This window comes from Cydia fagiglandana, chromosome Z (assembly GCF_963556715.1).
Source record: "Cydia fagiglandana chromosome Z, ilCydFagi1.1, whole genome shotgun sequence".
NCBI classification, from domain to species: domain Eukaryota; kingdom Metazoa; phylum Arthropoda; class Insecta; order Lepidoptera; family Tortricidae; genus Cydia; species Cydia fagiglandana.
The window spans coordinates 32,003,265-32,024,756 of record NC_085959.1 but is presented as its reverse complement, the minus strand read 5'-3'; the positions used below and the strand labels follow the sequence as shown (position 1 = coordinate 32,024,756).

Here is a 21,492-nt window from a genome sequence, read left to right as displayed (position 1 = left end):
GGCTCCCATACAACAAACGTGATTTTTGACCAAAGTTAAGCAACGTCGGGAGTGGTCAGTACTTGGATGGGTGACCGTTTATAGGGTTCCGTACCCAAAGGGTAAAACGGGACCCTATTACTAAGTCTTCGCTGTCCGTCCGTCCGTCCGTCTGTCACCAGGCTGTATCTCACGAACCGTGATAGCTAGACAGTTGAAATTTTCACAGATGATGTATTTCTGTTGGCGCTATAACAACAAATACTAAAAACAGAATAAAATAAAGATTTAAATGGGGCTCCCATACAACAAACGTGATTTTTGACCAAAGTTAAGCAACGTCGGGAGGGGTCAGTACTTGGATGGGTGACCGTTTTCTTTTTGCTTTTATTTGTTTTTTTTTGCATTACGGTACGGAACCCTTCGTGCGCGAGTCCGACTCGCACTTGCCCGGTTTTTATTTGCATATGCTACGGAACCCTTCGTGCGCGAGTCCGACTCGCACTTGCCCGGTTTTTATCGTTGTCAGGTGTGGCTCACTCCGCGATTTAGTCGCTTTGCTACGGGTAGATAAAAGTACATCCGTTCCACACCAATTTTGGTGGCTAGCCATATGGGCCCCCCACATCTGGCGTCTTTCGAGCGTCGGCGTCGGTCCAGCGCTATGGAAAATGACGTCGCTGCGCAGTTGCGTCGACGTCGGCCATAGAATTGTAGACGCCAGATGTGGGGGGGGGGGGGGGGCTAAGGCGCGCGTGGCGCTGACGGCACCTAGCGGCCATACCTGTCCTGATCGTAACAGACGCGTTTTGTTAGAGCACAGAATAAATAATAGTACTAGGTAGGTGCTAGGAAGGTAGGTACGGTAGGTAGGTGGTTTGAGTGTCTTCTGTACCTTGTACTATTATTTATTCTGTGGTTATGTTCAAGAGTGTGGTACTATACAGCACGTCCACGGATGATTTTATTATTTCTTTTGCATGCACCTTTTTTAACCATGACAGCGATTTTTGCAGTACCACTGTCACATTTTGATGTGCTTGTAGATAGTACAATTTGAGTACATTTGTTTTGCATTAATTTAACCATAATATAGTGTGGTCGTGCCAGGCAGTATCTACACAGCACGACCACGACCTGTATGTCGCTATGCTAAAACCGTGCGAGTACATTTTTTAAAAACATAAGTACATAAAAGTACATTTCTTTTCATGAATATGTACTGCAAAAGAAATAATAAAATCATCCGTGGACGTGCTGTATAGTACCACACTTTTTGTTTAGTGTACGATTAACAAAGCGGCCCACTTTGCTGTAGCCATGTCGATAAAGTCATATCGATAAACTATCGACATTTCTTGCAATTTTAATTTTACTTCAAAGGTTTAACGCTTGGAGCCGCCATTAACAGCCGTTGATTATATCCTCTAAGGTTTAACGATACCTAAAATGAACTAAAACGCTTTTATTCTTTATTGTGGTTATCAGATCACAATTTTATAGTCACGCCCCAGGAGAGAACCAAGGGAAAGTTCAGATATTTAATTAAAATACCTACTAAAATAGGTGTTGAATAGCTAATTAAGGCTGTAGTGCGTTTATGAACAACGCCAATAGCCGTTATATATTCATCTTATAACCAATTAATAGTTGGTCATTATCATTAGAATATAAAAACACCCCATATGATTTAATAATACATTATTATTACATCTCTATGTCGTGACAAGTATAATAGTTAAACATAGCAATAAATTGTCAATTTCAATCACATTATTAATTACAATTCTACAACAGGTTATATTATTAATAAAAACAAACATTATAATCGTATAACTAGTCAAATTAATTATTACAGTTCAATGCACAATGTAACATAATTAAAAATGTACTGAAACAGTCATTATGAATTATTATCACTCTGGGAGATGGCTCAAGTAACCTGAGGTTCTTCACAATACCTTGAGGGACCATCGTTGTCAATTTACTAAAACCTAAATTGATAATATTCATTTTAATGGCAATAATCTGCCATTCGTATTTATCACAGCACTTGTAAAGTAGTGGTGTCAGTATATTTGAATATATTCGATATTACTTAAGTATTTCATCCGCAATGGGTAATCCCAGAGAAAGGTACAGAGATTAAACAGAGGTTCAATTAGCAGTCACCTTATCAATTACCTAGTCAATCTTATCCTTTGAAATACTTAATACTAAATAAATGTAACATTTAATGGTAAATCAATATTTATCTACGATGACGGCGCTTCTTCTTGTTGCGGTTAGCGTTTTGCGGTTGCTGGCCGTTAGTAGACGGGCCGCTGGGTGCCGCGGCCGGGCCGGGCGCGGGCGCGGGCGCCGCCCGGGCCGCCGGCGAAGGGGTAGCGCGCTGCACATCGCCGCCTGCCTGTACATTTCCGCCTCGTGCGGCTTGATTCTGTACTATAGCCAAACCAGTTTGAATTTGCACAGGAATTGTAGGGACATTTCTTTGCGAAGCCACGTTCGGTTGCGCAGTTTGACGCGCGGCGGGAAGGGCAGATGGAGGCGACGGCTGTACAATAGCCAAACCCGTTTGGATACGTATAGGATTGTTAGGCGCGTTGTTGTTCCGAGCATTGGAATTAGCGCTAGTGTTAGATTGTGCGTTTGTGCGTTGTGCAGCAGGCGCCGGAGCCACCTGTATGTACCCGGTTGTTGCGTGTATAATATTATTCGGTACGTGTCCGTTGGGTCTCTGAGCGGCAGAATTATTTTGAGCAGGAACACGCTCAGTTACTTCCTGTGCTTCGTTCAATGTGGCTCGAAGTCTGTTTCGCATGCGTCTACGGGCGTTGCGAGATAGGGTGGGCGGGGCCGCCACGAGCCCGTGGCCGTCGTGCGGTTCGGGGGCCGGCGGAGGCGCGACGGGCGGCGCGGCCGGCGTGTGGTCTCGTATCTCGCGGTCGAGCGCGCGCGAGAGGCGGGCGACGTCATTCTGCAGGTGCTGGATGAACGGGTCGAGCAGTTGCGCAGCGTCGCGGGCGAGGTCGCGCGGGCCGCCGCGGCTGGCCACGCGCAGCACGGCGCGCGGGTGCTGCAGGTGCTGGTGCGCGTCGTCGGGCCGCACGCGCGTCACCGACAGCTTGCCGCTGATCGTTGTGGGTGCGACTAGAGCGCGGGCGTCCAAACCGGTTACCACCAGACAACGACCTCGTTTTTTAAGGAAACCTTCGCAGGATCGAACCGACCACACCTACAACAATGACAATAAATTTGAAGATGTTCATCATTCAGTAAGTTCTATTAACATCTATTAACGATAAGTAAAAAACTTAACTGAAAGATTTTCAATGCTGAAATCAATTCTCTGCTGCGAACTGATAAAGTTTTTCAACTGTGAAATTCTACCTACAGATGTAGTGCATAATTGTTTTCCATCGTATTTTCTCGGAAACGTTCGTATTTGTGGTGCTACTTCAGTCAACCTCAGGATTTTTTGTACCGAGACTGACTGAAATAGCAGGACACGTTCATACGTTTCCGTGAAAATACGAAGAAAAATAATTATGCACTAGATCTGTACTGAGGTATATAGCGCGTCAATTTCAATAGATAGGAATAACACTACTTACACAATCGGAGAAAATAGCTTCCCGATCATTGCCCGATATGGTAACAGTGTAGCTAAATTCATTTGTAACCCATGGGGCGGCAGCCATCGACAGCCATGCGTGCACAGATTCATCTGTAAAGGAAGAATAGTAAATAGTTTAATTTTGTAACACCGTACGGCACTAATATCTGGACAGTTGCACCCCTCGAATTGACGAATTCTCCCAAACACGAGACTTAGTTTGAAACAGACGTCTATACAGGGTCATATTTGGACCGTTAGCCATATTGCGCGAGGTGATTAGGTACGCCATACTGAACAACTTTTTCTATGGGACCAACTCCGAAATCACAACAATTTTATTAGCCGTTTCATAGATTTTGGTCGAGTGGATGTCGACGTTTCATTTCATTTATTCATGCTAAATAATGTTTTCTATGGGAAGGCTAAATTTTTTTTGGGATTTCGGGGTTAGTCCCATAGAAAAAGTCGTTCTATATGACCTGCCTAATCACCTCGCACAATATGGCCAACAGTCCAAAAATGACCCTGTATATGTATATAATGTACTGTAAGTATATAGTATCTCTCAAATGTGCGATTACACTTATTTCCCGACTGCTCTGAGCAATCATTACAGCTGCGAGGAGTGAGCGACAAAGACAGCGTGCTTTCGTGACCTTTCTCTGTTATGATAGTTTTTTATTTTACAAATTAAACCACTATAAATATTATCAATATCATTAATATAATTAGGGTTTTCTTCGATATTATAGTATAACCATAACGTATCAACTACCGTTACAAGTACCTTTTAGCCAAACTGGATATTCGATCACCGCAGGCAATCATGTCATTAACTGGAAATTTCAAACACTTCGTTGACCGCATTACGTGAAGGACCCAGTGTAATTGCACCCTGAGCCATTTGGTAGAGGCGTTAATGCAAAATTGTACTTTTATATTGAATATTAACACGTATTAACAAGGGCAAAAGCCACGAACATTTTCACATGGAAAACGGAAATTACACTATATTTGCAAGGGCAGCCTCCAATCAAAACTTTGAAAGGACAAATTTAACTCGATAGAAAAAATCAAACATCATCAAGAACAAGTCTAATTTTCATTTATTTTTATTTGTATACCCTGCATGCTATACCTATAAGTATAATTTTAATGTAAAATAGCTAGTGATACCTATAGCCCGGGATAATAAAATAGCAAAATTTTAAACACAAGGAGTTATAGGTACCTATGTTTAGAGAAATTAAGATAAAAGGTTTCCTAATTTCCTGGCTTGCGCCCCCTCTTAAATGACTTCATGTCGGAATTGCAAACTTTTCCCCAGGGTGATTCACTTTAAGTAGCTGCAGCGTCGTACTGATAGCAGTTGTTTAGCTATTTTCGAGGGAATTATCCTGCATACAATGTGAGAGGCGTCATTCAAGGTTACAATAGTATTTACGCGCCTCAATGACCCAAACGGAACATCCAGCTTGAATAAAAGGTCCTTGGGTATGGAATAATGATATACGTTAATGGGTGAATCAACTTTAAGAACACTGATTTCGTGTCCCTAGACTGCCTAGCAAATAAAAATCGATTTTTAATAAACCATGTTGTTTTTTTTACTTTTTTGTTTACAGGGGCATTATTAGATACATAATTATTGAATTAACACATTAAAAGTAACAACTCGATCAGATAAAAGTTAATTTTGTACGGTAACGACGAAATCAGTGTCCTAAAAAATGATTCACCCTAATATAACAATACTCACTGCTAATTTCAATAATTAAAAAGAAAATGCCCATATCGGACACTCGCACCGCCGTGACAATCCTACCGGGAACAGTAGAGAATTGCCATGCTTGCACATATTCACCATTTTCAGATTGACCCTGCAAACAACACATTTTTATAGAAATGAACGGTGTTTTTTTTTTGTGGTAAAATATGTATGACGTGCGGAGGTAAGTGTAAATATGTATTTACTACAACTATAAACTTAATATAGATATAGTAGAACCTCGATTACCGGAACTAATGGCGACCGAATCTAATTCAGATAATCGTAATATTCGTTTTTTAAGACGAGATCAAACAATACCAACATCACATCAAAACAGTACGGATCATTAATGCTGCGTTCGGATAAATTAAGTCGGCGTTTGGATAATTGAGGCTTCGGATAATCGAGGTTCTACTGTATTGATATATGTAGTTAAGTATAATTAAAAGTCAATACTTTTTATAGTTAGTCATAATATAAAGTTACAGAGTATGTATTTAATTTCGAAAAGATATCAAAGAAATAGTCAAACAAGTAATACATTCAGTAACAAATAGAACTCATTGAACGACCATTCCAGCGGCCAAGCAGGATGAATCGTTTACATTTGCAAGAATTTTCGATTTGTGTATACGACAAATAGAAAATTCTTCCAAATGTAAACGATTCGTTCACCAAACAAATCAATTCTAAAATATTCGCTGAAGCGCATGCACAGGGGAAACAACTTTTTCTTGTCACTTATGATAGTTACGGTAAGGATCACTTTATAAACCCTGGTTCTAATGCATTTAAATTAACCAAACATACAATTTTGTGGTAGTTTTAAGCCTTTTCCACAATGGGTCATAGTTTTAGACAAATAATAGCGCTTTTTAAGGTCATAATACGATTGCAAGAAGTAAGAAAAACAATCTTGAGGCCTTTGTCTATGATTCGGTCAAATTGTTTTTTGAAAAACGAATTATAGCCAGCATTCTATGAATGTAGTATGATACCTTTGGGTATGGTGCTTTAAGCACACTGGCGTCCCTCCCCCTCCCCCTGACGCAACCCCCCCTTTTAGCTTGAAATATGTCCCGGTTGAGAGTGTTTTTTGTTTTTTGGGGAAAGTATACAATATAGGAAAAAAGTGTCAATGAAAGAAATGTTCCCTATTAAATTCTTAACAAAAAAGGTTATATTCATTTTTTTGATACGACGCACCATATTGATGTTTTAGCTAGATGAACTTCGACAAAATTTTACCGTTGAAAAACTTGTTGAAGTTCAATATAACATAGTACGTGACAGTACTGAAAGAAATCTTCACGAAGAATAAGCTTGCAAGCTTATTCTCCGTATTGGTTTTATTTCAGTACTATCACGTACTATATTATATTGAACTTCAACAAGTTAATACATGAATATGGTGAGTCTTACCAAAAAGTTGTATATAACCTTTTTTGTTTAAAATTTATTAAGGATTATTTCTTACCTTGACACTTTTTTCCTAACTCTAATACTTTTCTCAAAAAAAAAAAAACCGTAAACCGGGACATATTTCAAGCTAAAAGGGGGGGTTGCGTCAGGGGGAGGGGGAGGGACGCTAGTGTGCGTAAAGCACCATACCCAAAGGTATCATACTACATTCATTGGATGCTGGCTATAATTTGTTTTTCTTGCCCATACATTAGAACATAATTTAACCGAATCACTAGTAATTTCATCGACTTGAAACCTGATTAAGCAACCTTCGCTCGAGAAAAAAATTACGACATAGGTAACACACCATTAAAATGAATTATGTTATTTTTTATTGAACTCGTCGATCAATTGTGTTAAAAGTAACTAAAAATAAAAAATCAATAACAATGATATCCGCGATCTCAGGCACGCACCTCCGTGCGCTCACTGCTTAGTGAGCTGAGACCTGCGGGCGCAGCACGGTTCCATTTTTATCGACTATCACTATGCGCGTCCCTTTCGCACTTACATAATTGTTAGAACGTGACAGGTATGGTGACAAGGGATAAAAACGCCACCGTGCTACGCCGCCTGAACTCACAGCGACATAAGGGTATATAGCATTTCGAATTCGCATTAAACTTCGCTTGCGGCAGTTTTTAACACATTCACTGCCCCCGACGCACATGATGTGCGTTCACCCCCATACAAGTTTTTCCTAGGCCACGCCCCCTGGCAGTGAATGCGAAAAGAACAGGGTAGCACGCAGGTAAATTAAGATACATCAATTATAATAATAGCTACTCCCTGTCCGTATGTAACAACTAAACTATGTTCTCTACAGAGTTTGAGGGTAAGTCACTCACACAGGTTAAAATTGCTGGAGGTTAAAATTACATTCGCTTTACGACTTAAACAACGCTATCTAATAATTGAGAAGGGCTTTTTCAAGGGACACATTCGCAATGCATCGTAAACATGAGTTGACCGTTAACACTTATGTATGTGATGCTTTGAGTATTTAGTAACTGGAGATGCCATAGCTGTAATTTTCTGTACAAAACGGTCTGTCGGGGGAAGGGCACGTCAAATGTATGGCTATTTGTACTTGATTTGTACGGAACGTACAAATAGCCATGTCAGATAGACGTCACTCCACACAAAAGTTTGCAGTCGTGCAAGGTTTTCGGCAAGGGGTAAGCTCTTAAAGGCGACTCCGGTTATTAAATGCTCTAAGATGTGGTAATATGTATAAAATGTTCTACGACAGGAGTCCAGCGACGTCGGGTAAACTGGTGCAACGTTGCCGGACTTCGCTCTACATGTGACTTTTCGTTGCTACCGAGCCTAATATGGTTGCACTTTTATTTGCAACTTACCTCAATTAATTCAGGAGAGTGGAAATAACGAAGATGGTTGAGCAAACGCGCAGCTGGCAACCGAATTGAATTCCCATTCTTACAGCATAAACAACGGAATAGTCCCTTGCAAGCTTGAGGTGCCCTAAGAGCTGGAAGCTGAAAACAATTGTTATATAAAACTCTGTGAAACAAAGTGCCAAATAGTGTAGCGTATAAAATATGCTTCTGCCTTCAAAGTTAAAGGATAGGGGCCGCCAGTTCCTACTTATAACAGTGGTTTAGGTGATATCTTAAGGGCTGATTTAGACGGCGCGCGAACTCACATGCGAGATTAGTTACATTGCGGACTGTTGGTTACGTCCAATTCATCCGACCGCTCAAAAACCGCAATGTAATGAAACTCTCATACGAGTTCTCGCTTCGTCTAAATGAGCCCTTACTCTATCTGCAGCAATAGGAATGCCCATGCGACCATATTACGTATTGCACTGAACGGATCGCATCAAATCGTATTTTGGACGTCATTTACAAATCATATATTATTTATTTGAAGAACACGGTTACAATAAAGATCTTAAATACACGTTCCACGTATTCAACCTGTATGCAGGTGTGTATACAGGCGGTCTTCAGATTGCATGCGGATTTGGGAAGGAAAGTCAACTATTTCTATCATAACAGTTATTTATTTTTTATATACTTTTTTTTAATACGAGTAAATACTAGGGATGTACCGACTAGTCGCCGACTAGTCGGGAAAGCCGACTATCCGGCCACATTTGTAGTCGGCGATTAGTCGGCGACTAGTCGGCAAAAATGGCCGATTAGTCGGCACTTTATTAGTGAAAGAAAAACAGAAAAAAAGAAACCAACAGCCTATATTTACCATATGTTTTATGTCTATTTTACCAAAATACCTATTCAGGGTGTGAAAACTTTTGTTCATATGATTGACCGTTTGATCGTTATCGTATGGTGGTGGGCTGGCGTTTTCCTCTACAGGTCGATCTCAACTGATCCTCGTGTAATTTCATGGCCAAGTTCTATACTTAAAGGATTTTATTATAATTCAGTATTTGTTTTTTTTTTTATGGTGGAGCCATGGGGAACTATTAAGGTGGTTCGCCTAGGTTACTCAAAACTTAACTCTCGCTAGATGGCACCACTTTTGCAAAATTTCAGGTTTTATTTTTTTGTGAAATGGTCATGGTATTTGTATACTTAAAAGTATGTTTCGCGCACTCTTTAAATAAATATTGAACAATTAAAGTAAACATTGAATACTTCATTGTGCAAAAACCACCTTTTTAATTCGACGGAGTGTTGCTGTCACGCTTTTTCCTAGTATTACTCACACATGCAAACAGTGTTTCCGTGATCCTTGTAGTAGACAATTTCACACAACGTAAGTATGTTGCATTGCAATAGCGTAACGGTATGTTCGTGGAAATAACTACGTGCAAGAGGATTGGGGTTCAAGACTGGTGCGAGTAGGTAATTTATTTTTGTTTCTCCTTTGTGTTATCTTACCTTTAAACGAGCAATTATTATATATATGTTACTGTAAAAGCCCGAAGTACGGCAAAACCTAGGATTTACCGGTAAAACCTAGGTTTTACCGATGCCGATCGGTAAAAGCCCGAAATGTTAAATCTTACTAGTTTACTTCGGGCTTTTACCAACACCGATATGGTAAATCCTAGGTCTTACCACGGCAACCGGTAAAGTTTGAATCATGCACTGATTCTTGAGATTATTAGATGAAAAGTAGGTAGGTTTGGATCTCCCGGTTCTGCTGAAGGTGAAAGAGAACTCTACTAGCCTGCATCGTGGCTAGGCACCCAGGTTTAGGTATAGTTAACTTTAAAACCGAATCTGCAGCTGGCCACTTTATTGAGTAATAGAAACGCGTTCCGTATGTGTTTCGCTTTCCAGATGACCAGGGTGCCTAGCCAAGGTGCCAATGGTTTACGCTCCGTAGCGACTGAAGCGCAGCCGTGTCTGTCGCATTAATATGGCAGAGTGATAGAGAGAGGTATTACCCTAACGTTCGCTACGGAGCGAACGACTGGCATCATGGCTAGGCACCCAGATTTAGGTATAGTTAAGATTACCGCCGAATCTGCAGCTGGCCACTGTATTGAGTAATAGAAAAGCGTTCCGTATGTGTTTCGCTTTCCAGATGACCAGGGTGCCTAGCCAAGATGCCAATGGTGTACGCTCCGTAGCGAACGAAGCGCAACCGTGTCTGTCGCATTAATATGACAGAGTGATAGAGAGAGGTATTACCCTAACGTTCGCTACGGAGCGAACGACTGGCATCTTGGCTAGGCACCCAGATTTAGGTATAGTTAAGTTTACCGCCGAATCTGCAACTGGCCACTGTATTGAGTAATAGAAACGCGTTCCGTATGTGTTTCGCTTTCCAGATGACCAGGGTGCCTAGCCAAGGTGCCAATGGTTTACGCTCCGTAGCGACCGAAGCGCAGCCGTGTCTGTCGCATTAATATGGCAGAGTGATAGAGACAGGTATTACCCTAACGTTCGCTACGGAGCGAACGACTGGCATCTTGGCTAGGCACACAGATTTAAACGCTTTTTAAAAATCAAAAAACTATTACTTATGAAAGCAGAAGAATATAAATGATCGTATTTGATTTATAATTGTTACATATTTGCCGTAACTTATTTTTAAAATGTGTTTTTCAATTAAAAGACACGTCAAGATTGTTTACCTTATTTCTAATGCTAAAAAAAACAAACTATAGTAATAATTGTGTTTTTCATTCATAGACAAAATCCATTATTTTATCCACAGGAAATTTTATATATCTCTTTTTTATTGCAGTGAGGATGTCCTGATTGTAAAAATAAGAGAGATTAGGTAGAGTATAATTTCTAATTTTCTTTGTCAAAAATAAACGAATACGTGTAGCCCATACCATACTTAATCAATCGATTTATGATAATAAGAAAAATTAAATAAAAATAAAAAAACAATACGAAATTTAGATGTAACAAAAATACAAAAAGTTATGTTCCAGCATACAATTGACTGGGGATCGAACCGGGAATCTTCCGTTTGTAAGCAAAAAAGCGACTGTTTGCATAACACGCCATGATAGTTCTTAGCTAAGCTGACGAACTTCGGGTACTTATTCTCGCTTAGGTCAATTAAGTACCTGTCAAACGTCAGTGTCAACAAAATTGCACTAAACATGACGGCACTCCAAATTCGCGCCGTGGTCAGCCCGGCAACGTCGGAAATGGTATGGCAACGTCGCAAATGTATCTGTACACGACATTTGTGACACACACATACGTAAAATTGATGAAAATTTAACTATGATTTTTGCATGATTTCTGTATGAAACATTGTTTTCCTGTTAATTTCGCGCAAACGAATATTCGAAGGAAGATAAATGCGGAAATATTTATGTACTAATAGTGTGTAGTTACTTAATGAGCTTTGATTGAATTTTGTATGAAAATCGAACCACCTTAATGTTATTGCAAAATTGTGAGACTTATAAACAGGTCACGTTGCTCGTAAATACGCTGACCACAGGGGATAGGTTCTTAACTGGCGACTACGTACGAGAAATAGAGCCTTGGAAATACCTCCTACAAGTTGTACCTACTGACGGTCTGCTCAGGATCGCAAAATAAAAGAAAGACAGAAATTGAACGAGGATTCTTGTGATAGGTCTTTGAACCTGTAAAGAACACCTTTTAGCCAAGCTAATATATGAATAGCGCAAAACTATTGTTTTTCACCTGAACTTATACGAAACTAATGATCTGGCCGACTAGCCGACTAGTCGGCCGACTAATCGGCCATTAGAGCGCCGATTAGTCGGCTAGTCGGCCAAATCAATAGTCGGTACATCACTAGTAAATACTAAATGTGCAATATTTAAACGGGGATGGAGTCGCGCGCACCCGAGCTATACTTACATTGCCATTGTTAGTAGCTTGGTACTAACTTTCGGGACAAGAGTGTCTTAATTGTCACATTATTTTGGGCAGTTGTGTAAAATTCTGTGACAACCCTACTGTGTTGTTATGCGGTGTAGGCATTTACGCAAACAACAATTAAAGGCGTCGGTCCACTGTTACTTTAGACTGTGATTTTATTTTGATTAGAATAAAATAGATTTATTCGTAAGCACAAACAAACGAGACAATATATAATATAAAAAAAACACAAAATAAGATTAAAGTGCCACGAAATGGCCCCATCTCAGCATGTTGCTGGTGGCTTCCAGTGCTGATCTTCTGATGATACCATCAAGTGAGAAGAATCATGAAAGGTAACAGACAAGAAGAAAAAGACATAGAAATGTTCTTCTTCCTCCTCGCGTTATCCCGGCATTTTGCCACGGCTCATGGGAGCCTGGGGTCCGCTTGACAACTAATCCCAAGAATTGACGTACACACTAGATTTTACCAAAGCAACTGCCATCTGACCTTCCAACCCAAAGGGGAAACTAGGTCTTATTGGTATTAGTCCGGTTTTCCTTCACCGAAAAGCAACTGGTAAATATCAAATGATATTTCGTATATAATATAAGTTCCGAAAAACTCATTGGTATGAGTCGGGGTATGAACCCGCGACCTCCGGATTGAAAGTCGCACGCTCTTACCGCTAGGCCACCAGCGCTTTTTTTTCACAGACAAGAAAAAGACAGAAATAACATACAGTAAAATAAGAAAAAAGTTACAACAGCATGAAGTTAATTAATTAATGTTGCCCTACCACTTGCAAGTACGGTATCGTGACATCCCGACTGTGTTGAAGCAGGTATGGAAAACAAATAAATTGCGGTTTTGGCAGTTAAATATTGCGTTTGTAATAAAATGAAAGGAAAAGAATATATTCTTTTTCACCACACCAGCTCGGAAAGGCTTACGTTGCACTTAGAAAAACTGATAGCAAAGTTGCATTTTATTCACATATGAGGCAAAGTAATCAAATGCAAATTTTGAGTTGTTTTCTTATGTTCGCTGGTAGAATTGACTTTTAAATGATGATTTGGGATGATAAATATTTTATAACATTAATTTGGATTTAATTAGGTGAGATTTAGTTTGATATTTTACATTTAATATTTGCTTCGGGTTGGTGTGGTGAAAAATATTGTGTTTCACTTGGAGGCAAATTTTGTTTAACCCTCGTGCTTTGAAACCCTAGCAAGAGCAACGCTCAAGATTCCATTTTTCGAACCACTCGCTACGCTTGTGGTTCAATTTTGGACTCTTTCCCTTGCTTGGGTATAAATATTAGCACGAGCGGATAAATAACAACTTTGCCCCCTTGTAAAACAAATAAGTATTTAGAAGTTATATACGTTAATTTAGAATTATGAAGTCTTGTATTCTATCATTTCCATTGTTTTGTGTCCAATATATTCAACTACAATCTATATACCTATTTAACTAGATTTTGTTATTAAACTCAACAAGTGTCGTCATCCCTGTTAATTATTACGTAGATTGGCAAAAACGAGTAGTGGCTGCTTAAACTTTCCAGGCGGCTAAGGAATATGTCGTGGCCCGGACGCCAGGCGATCGCCATTATTTAAGCGAAATTGAACTTTACGGAGTCCTGTTTAAGTCCCTATTTCATTGGCGAAGCTGACGGCTGTAGCCGTCGTTGGCGTCCGTGGCAAGACTTTTAAAGTCTCAAAAGGTTTAATAAAGAATGCTGAATCTGTATCACTTAATCCGCATTGTGCAGTATCACAGTGATGTGGTGTAAGCGAGACAGCGCTATACATGTACATAACGATGTTCCGCTCGCACAGCGGACCGGCGATTCATCATTCAGTGCATCTAACTAAACCATATGCAGAACAGGGGACGCCGCAATATGTACGAGTTTCTTTCTATACTAAGGGCTCCGAAAAATCATTAACACAGGGGCCAAGAACCCCCGACTGTCGGGTACACTGTTTGTAGCGACTGCGCGCTCTATACAGCAAACCGTGGCTACGCGCTACGAGCGTAACCCGTAACACTTAGTGACAATTTATGTCAGATATTACAATTACTAGAATTAAAATGCTACTATAACAATATAGCTACAAATAACGACTTACCCCCTTAGCGCTACAAACCTCAATTGGCCAATAATAGTTTGTTCTTATCTGTCATTTTGACTTATGTATTTGTAAGAAAGAAATAAAACATAACTAAATCAGGCCTGTAAAGTTTTATGAATAAGGGGGTTAATAATTTGTTAACCCTTCACCAGCAATTTGTTAACCATTCAATTGTCATTTTGGAATTGTCAGCCTGGTAAAGGGTTAATATGTTTTATAGCTTACATTTGGGTCAGAGGCATTATCCTCATCTTCGGCAGTGTTATTATCTTGATCTCCCGAGGCTGCGTCTTCTGCGGGCGTGTTACTGCCAGAGCCACTCGACCCTGTTGTTACTTTTCCACCTAATTTCTGTAAGTATTAACAAACATGTCTCACACATTCTTCCAAGCATATAGGGTATTGTCAAGTCACTCGTTTGATAATTACATCAAAAACAAGTGAGTGTGTTCTTCATATGTTATTGATTATACGCTTTTGGGACACTAGGTTTATAGTAGTTACTAAGTTTATTTTCATTCAAATAATGTATTTAACACATTGCCTGACATAGACATCCAAATAGTGCTGGGTCTGATGTAAAAGTGAACATCAGTACTCTTTTTACTTATTTCAGTCCATTTCACTCATACTGAGTTATTGGTGCGAGTGAGATGCATTGAGAGTAACCTTACATTACATTAACAAATATGGTATTGGTAAACTCAGGGAAGGGTGCAGAAGATGAATAATTTGTATGATATATGTTAATATTGTTATATTAGTAAATGTAATGAATACTTACAAAAGCTCTTAATTTTCTAACATTAGCAATGAGTTCTTCCATTGCATAATTCCTAGTTCCAAAGAAAAGAGCCCTACAGACAGGACACTGGCTGAGGCGCGCTTTGCAGCGGCCGCACACGTGGTGGCCTTCATTGCACTGGAATATCTGGCCCGAAGGGATTTCATAACACACTGGACACTGCAGTAGGTCATCAAGGTCGGGCAAGGCCTCCGCCTGTAAATAACAATATTAGAATAAAATGTTGAAGAGATAAACAAATACATATTATGTATAAAAGATAGTATTGCGATTGTAGAAAAACATCAAGTCAAATGCTATATGTAGCCTGACAGACATAGATGAAATAAAGAAGCATAGGGACCATGCATGTTGGAGGGTCTGCCATCTTGTGGCTTGAATAGGAAACTGTACATTAACACTTTATGCCAAAGCAAGTACTGCCTTTTACAGTTCATGTAAGTTTCCTTATGCATTGTAGATTCTGCCATCTTGTGGGCTACATTGGCAGCTTTAACTTGACATTTATTTACACTTTACACTATTAGTCTGAGGCTTCTGTGCTGCCCCCTAGAGTTCATGCATGTTCCATATAGAAGCGCATCTGCAGCATTATACAGGAAATAATAAAATAAATATATAATATATTGGTAGATGTTCCACCAATTCGCACGAAGCGCTTTGCTTCTACTTTCCTTATGCCCACTGCCAAGGAATGGAATTCCTTGCCGGCGTCTATATTTCCGTGTTCTTATAACCCGGCAACCTTCAAATCAAGAGTGAACAGAACAGAACCTTCTGGGCGAGCTCGCTCCATCGTAGGCCACGTCTACGCCTCGGCTAGTCTGTGGCCATGAGTAAGCCCATTCATAATAAAAAAAGAAAAAAAAAATGTTCTTATTAAAGATTTATTTGTTTGTGTAGTCACATTTGGCATCATTGAAATAACATTTCCAACTATTGACAAATATCTAATAACTGTTATTCAAAAGAGTTGACTAACCCTATTTTAAATAGGATTAATATATTTTTGTTCCTATGAAAATTGTAATTGGTAGATATAACCAAACAAGGCAAAACTAGAAAAGGGTTCTTAGTTGACAATGGAACCCTAAAAACCAATTGAACTACACTATAGTTCGTTATTTTAGCATTAGAAATAAGGTAAACAATCTTGATGTGTCTTTTAATTGAAAAACACATCTTAAAAATAAGTTACTGCAAATATGTAACAATTATGAATCTAATACAATCATTTACATATATTCTTTTACTATTATAAGTAATAGTTTTTGATTTTTAAAAAGCGTTCTTCAATTATTAAAAGACATGTCAAGATCGCTTACCTTCTTGCAAGTTCTTCCTAATGCTAAAAAAACGGACTACAGACATTAACTTTTAAAATTATGTAATAATGATATTCTTCTCTTAACAACTGTAACTTACTTATGCAAGTATGTGTAAGAATGTAAGAACAATATTTTTTTCAATCCAACTAATAGTACAAGCCAACTTACATAAGTAAAACATACAAGTGTAAATCTAGGTTAGTGAGATTATGAATAGTGGTTTCCTAGTATAATAGTTCATAAGATCCAGTGTATAGTCAGCGTCAAATAGATGGTGATGGTCAAATAGATGGCTAAATACACATCCAACACATCCTAATATCTACAACAACAAAGGTGTGTTACAATATATTTGGCCAATTTTTCCGACACTATGTATTTGATGCCGAGTGTACCTGTAACTATGAATAAAATATTACAGTGGTTACTTGCATTACACCCGTTTGATTGTTTTACTAATAAGTAATTAATTATCCTTAATTTGTATGAATGTTATGCTACATTCATATAAATTAAGTATTAAACAGTAGTCCAGTTTAAGTAAATATTTCATAATATTAGTGAGGGTAGATTAAAATTGTAATAAACATTGTGCCTGATGAAAAAATGTTACAATAGAATTAACCCATTCACTTAATAAAAAAAAATACCATGCTATGTTGAGTATTTTGTTAGAAGAACAAAGGAAATGTTCATTTATATATTTAAAAACACTACAGGCTGATCAAACAACAATATATTAGTATTAATGATGAGCTAATCCCAAGACGAATTTATATGGCAAATAAATGAATTTAAAATATTACTTACCTAGTTATGTGTTAAATTTAATTACCTTTACAAGATCACCTGATCTGAGATATACAACAAACAATGCAATAACCAGGCTGGCGTCACACAGTAATACTATTAAAATATATTTAAATTAACAGTCGTTAATTATATTTTTTAAACAAGGGGGTAGGTTTTTTCAAGATGTCACACCTTGCTAGCTAAGCGAAATGGAGGATAAAGATGTTTCAGAATAGGCAATCTATTACTTATACTCTAAAACGCAAAAATATCTCTTTGATAGGGGAAATGTTTATTGAACTCTAGTCAAATATTAAGATTTATTTGACAATAACGTGACATAAATCGATCAAGTGATGGAAGTTAGGTATATTTTTTGTTAAAACGTATGCTATGCACAAACCTTGACGTCCGTTTTCTCAGCCATCGTGGAAGCCCTCTTCGGGTGCCAAAATCTTGAGAATGTATATTTCGCGAATATTTACTAAATTAATTAATGTAAAAATAAACCAGCTCGATGGCTTGTACTGAACGCTAGCTTGCCGCAAACAATGTGGCCTGTCGTTTGATTTCTACAATTGGGGAAAAAATGGCTGCCTGCTGATCTCCTCCCTCCAGGATTTTTATGTTGCCAGACTTGTCACTGTCATGTAGATCCGTGCGGTGCTGCCATAAAATTCTAAGGCCGAGGACATAAGAGACGAAAAAGGGCTCTACAAAACTCACCTACATTTATCGAATCTAATCTTGACTTTAGAGGCCTATTATCTACCACTAAATACGAAAATGGTTTTTTTTATCTGCCTCTCTATTGCTTGATTGATTGCAAATAAAAAAAACTATAAATCGAGCTCTGAATTTGCTTTTGATCAAGGCCTGTTCACTTCCTAAGAAAGTTATGTCCCCAAATAATTGCGCATGTGTGCGCCTGAAGCTTCTATGTGTGCGTTGGCCTCCGAGAAAAAGTTGCGAGTAATAAAAATAAAAATATTTTTCTACAGCAACATTGCTCCCAACTCTGATTTAAATTATCACGAATTTTATACATAATTAATCATAAAACGGGACTTAAAATGCTTAAAACTTAACTACACGCGATTAAGTTTTATAATTAATATTTGCTTTGTTTGAGCGTTATATGTATTATTATAAGATTTATGAGTAATTTGCCATTCATAGTGGAAATAGTTTAATTTGAAACCTCAAACAGCTCGGCCTAGATCTATAGCCCCCTCCAGACTATGCGCGTGAATCGCGGGCGAAGCCGCGAACGCGAGTGTGGAGTCTAGTTCGCTGATATGCGAAATCGACTCCAGACTCGCGTTCGCGGCTTCGCGCCGCGATTCGCGCACGAGTGTGGAGCGGGCTTATGACAAAGATATTTTATCTGTGCTTTTCGCTCTTGCAAAAATGGCCGCTCAAGCTAGTTCGCTTTCCTTTACAATAAAACTGAAAATTAGTTATTGTGTCGATTCACGGTATAAATGTGTGTGAAAAGTAATAATACAATGCGTCTTTTCATAAAATCAAAGTATTATTGCATAATCATCCACCATAATAAAAAAATATATTTGTCAATGACTCTGTCCAACTGCTGTGGTTAAAGTTCATAACGAACATTTTATTTATTAAATCTTTAAATAATAAATACAACGTAGCGGTACAACCACTTAAGACTGTAAGTCTGTACCTACATAGATTACAGCAATGCATATAGAAAATGTGCTAAATGCGGAGCAATGGCTGTTGAAGCAGCCAGAGTGAAATTTAAACAGCTTTAGTGGGTTCACAAGGAACCGAGTCATAACGCATCTGGAAAGCGTATTAATTAACCGTGAAGAAATGTATGAATACAAATTAGAAATCTGTGTAAAATGCCGTGTGTAAAGTGTAGCGTATCTGTGTGTAAAGTGTAATAGGTAGGTTGTGTTATTTGTATAATACTGAAAACTTTGTGAATGCGCTTTATTAATGTCTATTTTTATTAAGTTGTCAGGGTTTAATTTTCAGTGTATATTTCTATATGTAAAACATAATACAATGTTATAAACATAAATATGCCTTTTATTTAAATCAATAGATAATACCACAAACAAGGGGTAATATTTGCATCTTTCATATATTTCGTGATATGAAGATAACAAATATGTTTATCAACATAATTACTATATACCTATAATACCAATACCCGCCAGGCTAAACCGGTTGTTAACTTTAGTTCCATTGGTACACATCGAGGGCGCCAGTAGTATAAACGTATAAACGGTTGGGGACATTTTTTTGTATGGAGTTACCGTTCTTCTCCTAGTGAGTATTATATTCTTTACTTTTGATTTGCTCTGAATTCAATTAGTCTGTAGTGCCCCTTATGCACTATTCTTGTTTCTTATCTGTGGCTCTGGTGGGTGTCATCATGGTGTCATGCATGTCACTGTCATCTCGATAACTAAAATAATATCATTCTTGATTCAAGTGTGTGTCTGTTGTCGGCAATCGAAATTAGGGAAAGCTGTATTATTAATAATCATATAATTCTTTATTTCATAGTCTTGTTTGTTTCAATCACGGATGGCGTTGACTGTATAATGTAATATAATAACTAATTAGCTCTCTATCATATTTATACAATGGGGTTTCATTTTCTTTTCCTTTTCCTGTGCTGTGTTTTAATACAACGTAAGTAGATGTCTAAAATGTTTGGCCTTTAAACATGTGCGATGTTATTATTTTAAAATTGAAAACATTTTTGCAGCCATTGTATCTGAAAGACTCCACGGGCAAATATACTCCTCCATAGAAGGTGGTGCAGCATGTTTCAGGCGACTAAATGGGACTCATCAAGCTGGATGCTCATGTAAGTGGTTATACGATATCTTATTTCACATAGTGGTTATACTGATATAACAGTTATATCATTGACATATGTCTCAGGACGGGCCTTACGGGCATTAAAACTGGTACTAGTCCAGCGGTTTCGCTCACGAATTTTAACCAATAGGGTATTTGAATGTATTTAAAATAAATTATTGTACACCATGCATGAAATCAAGTACTTACCAGAAGATTTATAGAGAAATGTAGACAGCAGATATTTTTAGATACAATTCTTTTTTTAAACCTGTATAAAACTATAAAGAGTAGAGGTAATTTGATTGTGACGTCACATGCTAGTGTTTCATATAAATTCCATTGTAGCAAAATCATTTTGAGAGTTCGAAAATAGAAATTTATTTGACTAGTAGTCAAATACCCTATTGTGCAGTCTATAACACAACTCATGTGAATAATCGCGCGCATGATGCGAACTCATCAACCAATCACATTCTAGCAGTGTCACACCGCTGTACTGACCCCATTCATGCCCCATTGTTATTACCCTTAAGGCCAGTCCTGAGATAGATGGCAATGTATGAATGTAATTGCAGCTTCAAACAAAGGAGCTATTGGTGTTGTGCATATGGTTAAGGATGTGACTGACGCCCAGTGGCTGGTGTTCAACGGCAGCGCAGGCCCTTACATGGCTGTGGTCAGTACAGCCACATTTCAGAATGTAGTAGAATTACTTATGGATAATTCAGATAATGTGGCTGGAATACTTCTCTATGAAAATGCTACAGAGAGGTGAGTAGTTAGCATGTGTGCTTTATAGAGGCAAATCAATTTTGTCCTAAATATATGACTGTTCAAAGTTTTAGTTTTGGAACAGTTTTTCTTTATTGTATTAAAATTTAAAGTAATAAAAGTAAGTAAATGCTTGGAAAATATTGTTAACAAGCATTTTTAAATGTTTTTCTTTGTCAGTGCCTTGTATATCAAAATGATACCAAAATTATGCTCATTGTGTTTTTACTGCATTATCTATATATCATGTTGCATACTTTCTTAACTTTCAGGACCAATTCCTTTAGTCAAGAATCTGCATGTCCTAATGAATTCTATTCAGCTCAGGGCAGCCAATGCTCTGCAAAAGACAAGTCCGCCTGGAACCCTGTTGGCACAGGCCTCATCAGACAAGACATACCCTTCCCAATATTTTACTTGCCAGCTGCACGGTTAGAGGAAATTGTAAAAATTCGACAATGTTATGAAAGGTAAAGCATTGATAATATATAAATGTAAAATTATTGCTTTAATAAATTGTACTTTGGACACAGAATACATAATAGTACTCCCATACAGAAAGGATCGAATCATGCTATCCCTTTCTAATATATGGCACTATCCCTTTCGGCTATTTAGGGTTTAGGGAACGGAGCCGAGTTTACCCGAAGTCAGGAGTGCCCA

General features: G+C 38.3%; 2 protein-coding genes across 3 annotated transcripts in view; one reads left to right on the top strand and one right to left on the bottom strand.

The window, feature by feature from the left end:
• The window catches only part of LOC134679071 (nicastrin), a 246,892-nt gene that overhangs the window by 210,733 nt on the left and 14,667 nt on the right, over positions 1 to 21,492 (top strand). The window contains exons 2-5 of one of the 2 annotated variants that reach the window (XM_063537914.1): positions 19,834 to 19,884; positions 19,961 to 20,062; positions 20,634 to 20,829; positions 21,102 to 21,299. In XM_063537914.1, coding sequence (XP_063393984.1) covers positions 19,836 to 19,884; positions 19,961 to 20,062; positions 20,634 to 20,829; positions 21,102 to 21,299 — 545 coding nt within the window. In that variant the 5' untranslated portion in view covers positions 19,834 to 19,835. Of the gene's footprint in view, positions 1 to 19,652; positions 19,885 to 19,960; positions 20,063 to 20,633; positions 20,830 to 21,101; positions 21,300 to 21,492 lie in introns of those variants that run through there. The other variant, XM_063537913.1, reaches the window with a different exon arrangement.
• Positions 1,664 to 17,830, bottom strand: LOC134679077 (uncharacterized). The gene is made up of 7 exons (XM_063537922.1): positions 17,612 to 17,830; positions 15,068 to 15,283; positions 14,509 to 14,634; positions 8,198 to 8,335; positions 5,361 to 5,481; positions 3,597 to 3,709; positions 1,664 to 3,217 (listed from the first exon to the last, which is right to left on the bottom strand). Exons 1-7 carry the CDS (start codon positions 17,633 to 17,635, stop codon positions 2,231 to 2,233), a joined length of 1,725 nt encoding a protein of 574 aa, XP_063393992.1. The 5' UTR covers positions 17,636 to 17,830; the 3' UTR covers positions 1,664 to 2,230.

Coding starts and splice junctions, on each gene's coding strand:
- LOC134679077 (XM_063537922.1), bottom strand. CDS start 17,635: ATGGCTGAGAAAACGGACGTCAAG. Junction 15,284..17,611: donor CTGAGAAAACGGACGTCAAG/GTTTGTGCATAG, acceptor TGTTATTTACAG/GCGGAGGCCTTGCCCGACCT. Junction 14,635..15,067: donor TTAGAAAATTAAGAGCTTTT/GTAAGTATTCAT, acceptor TAATACTTACAG/AAATTAGGTGGAAAAGTAAC.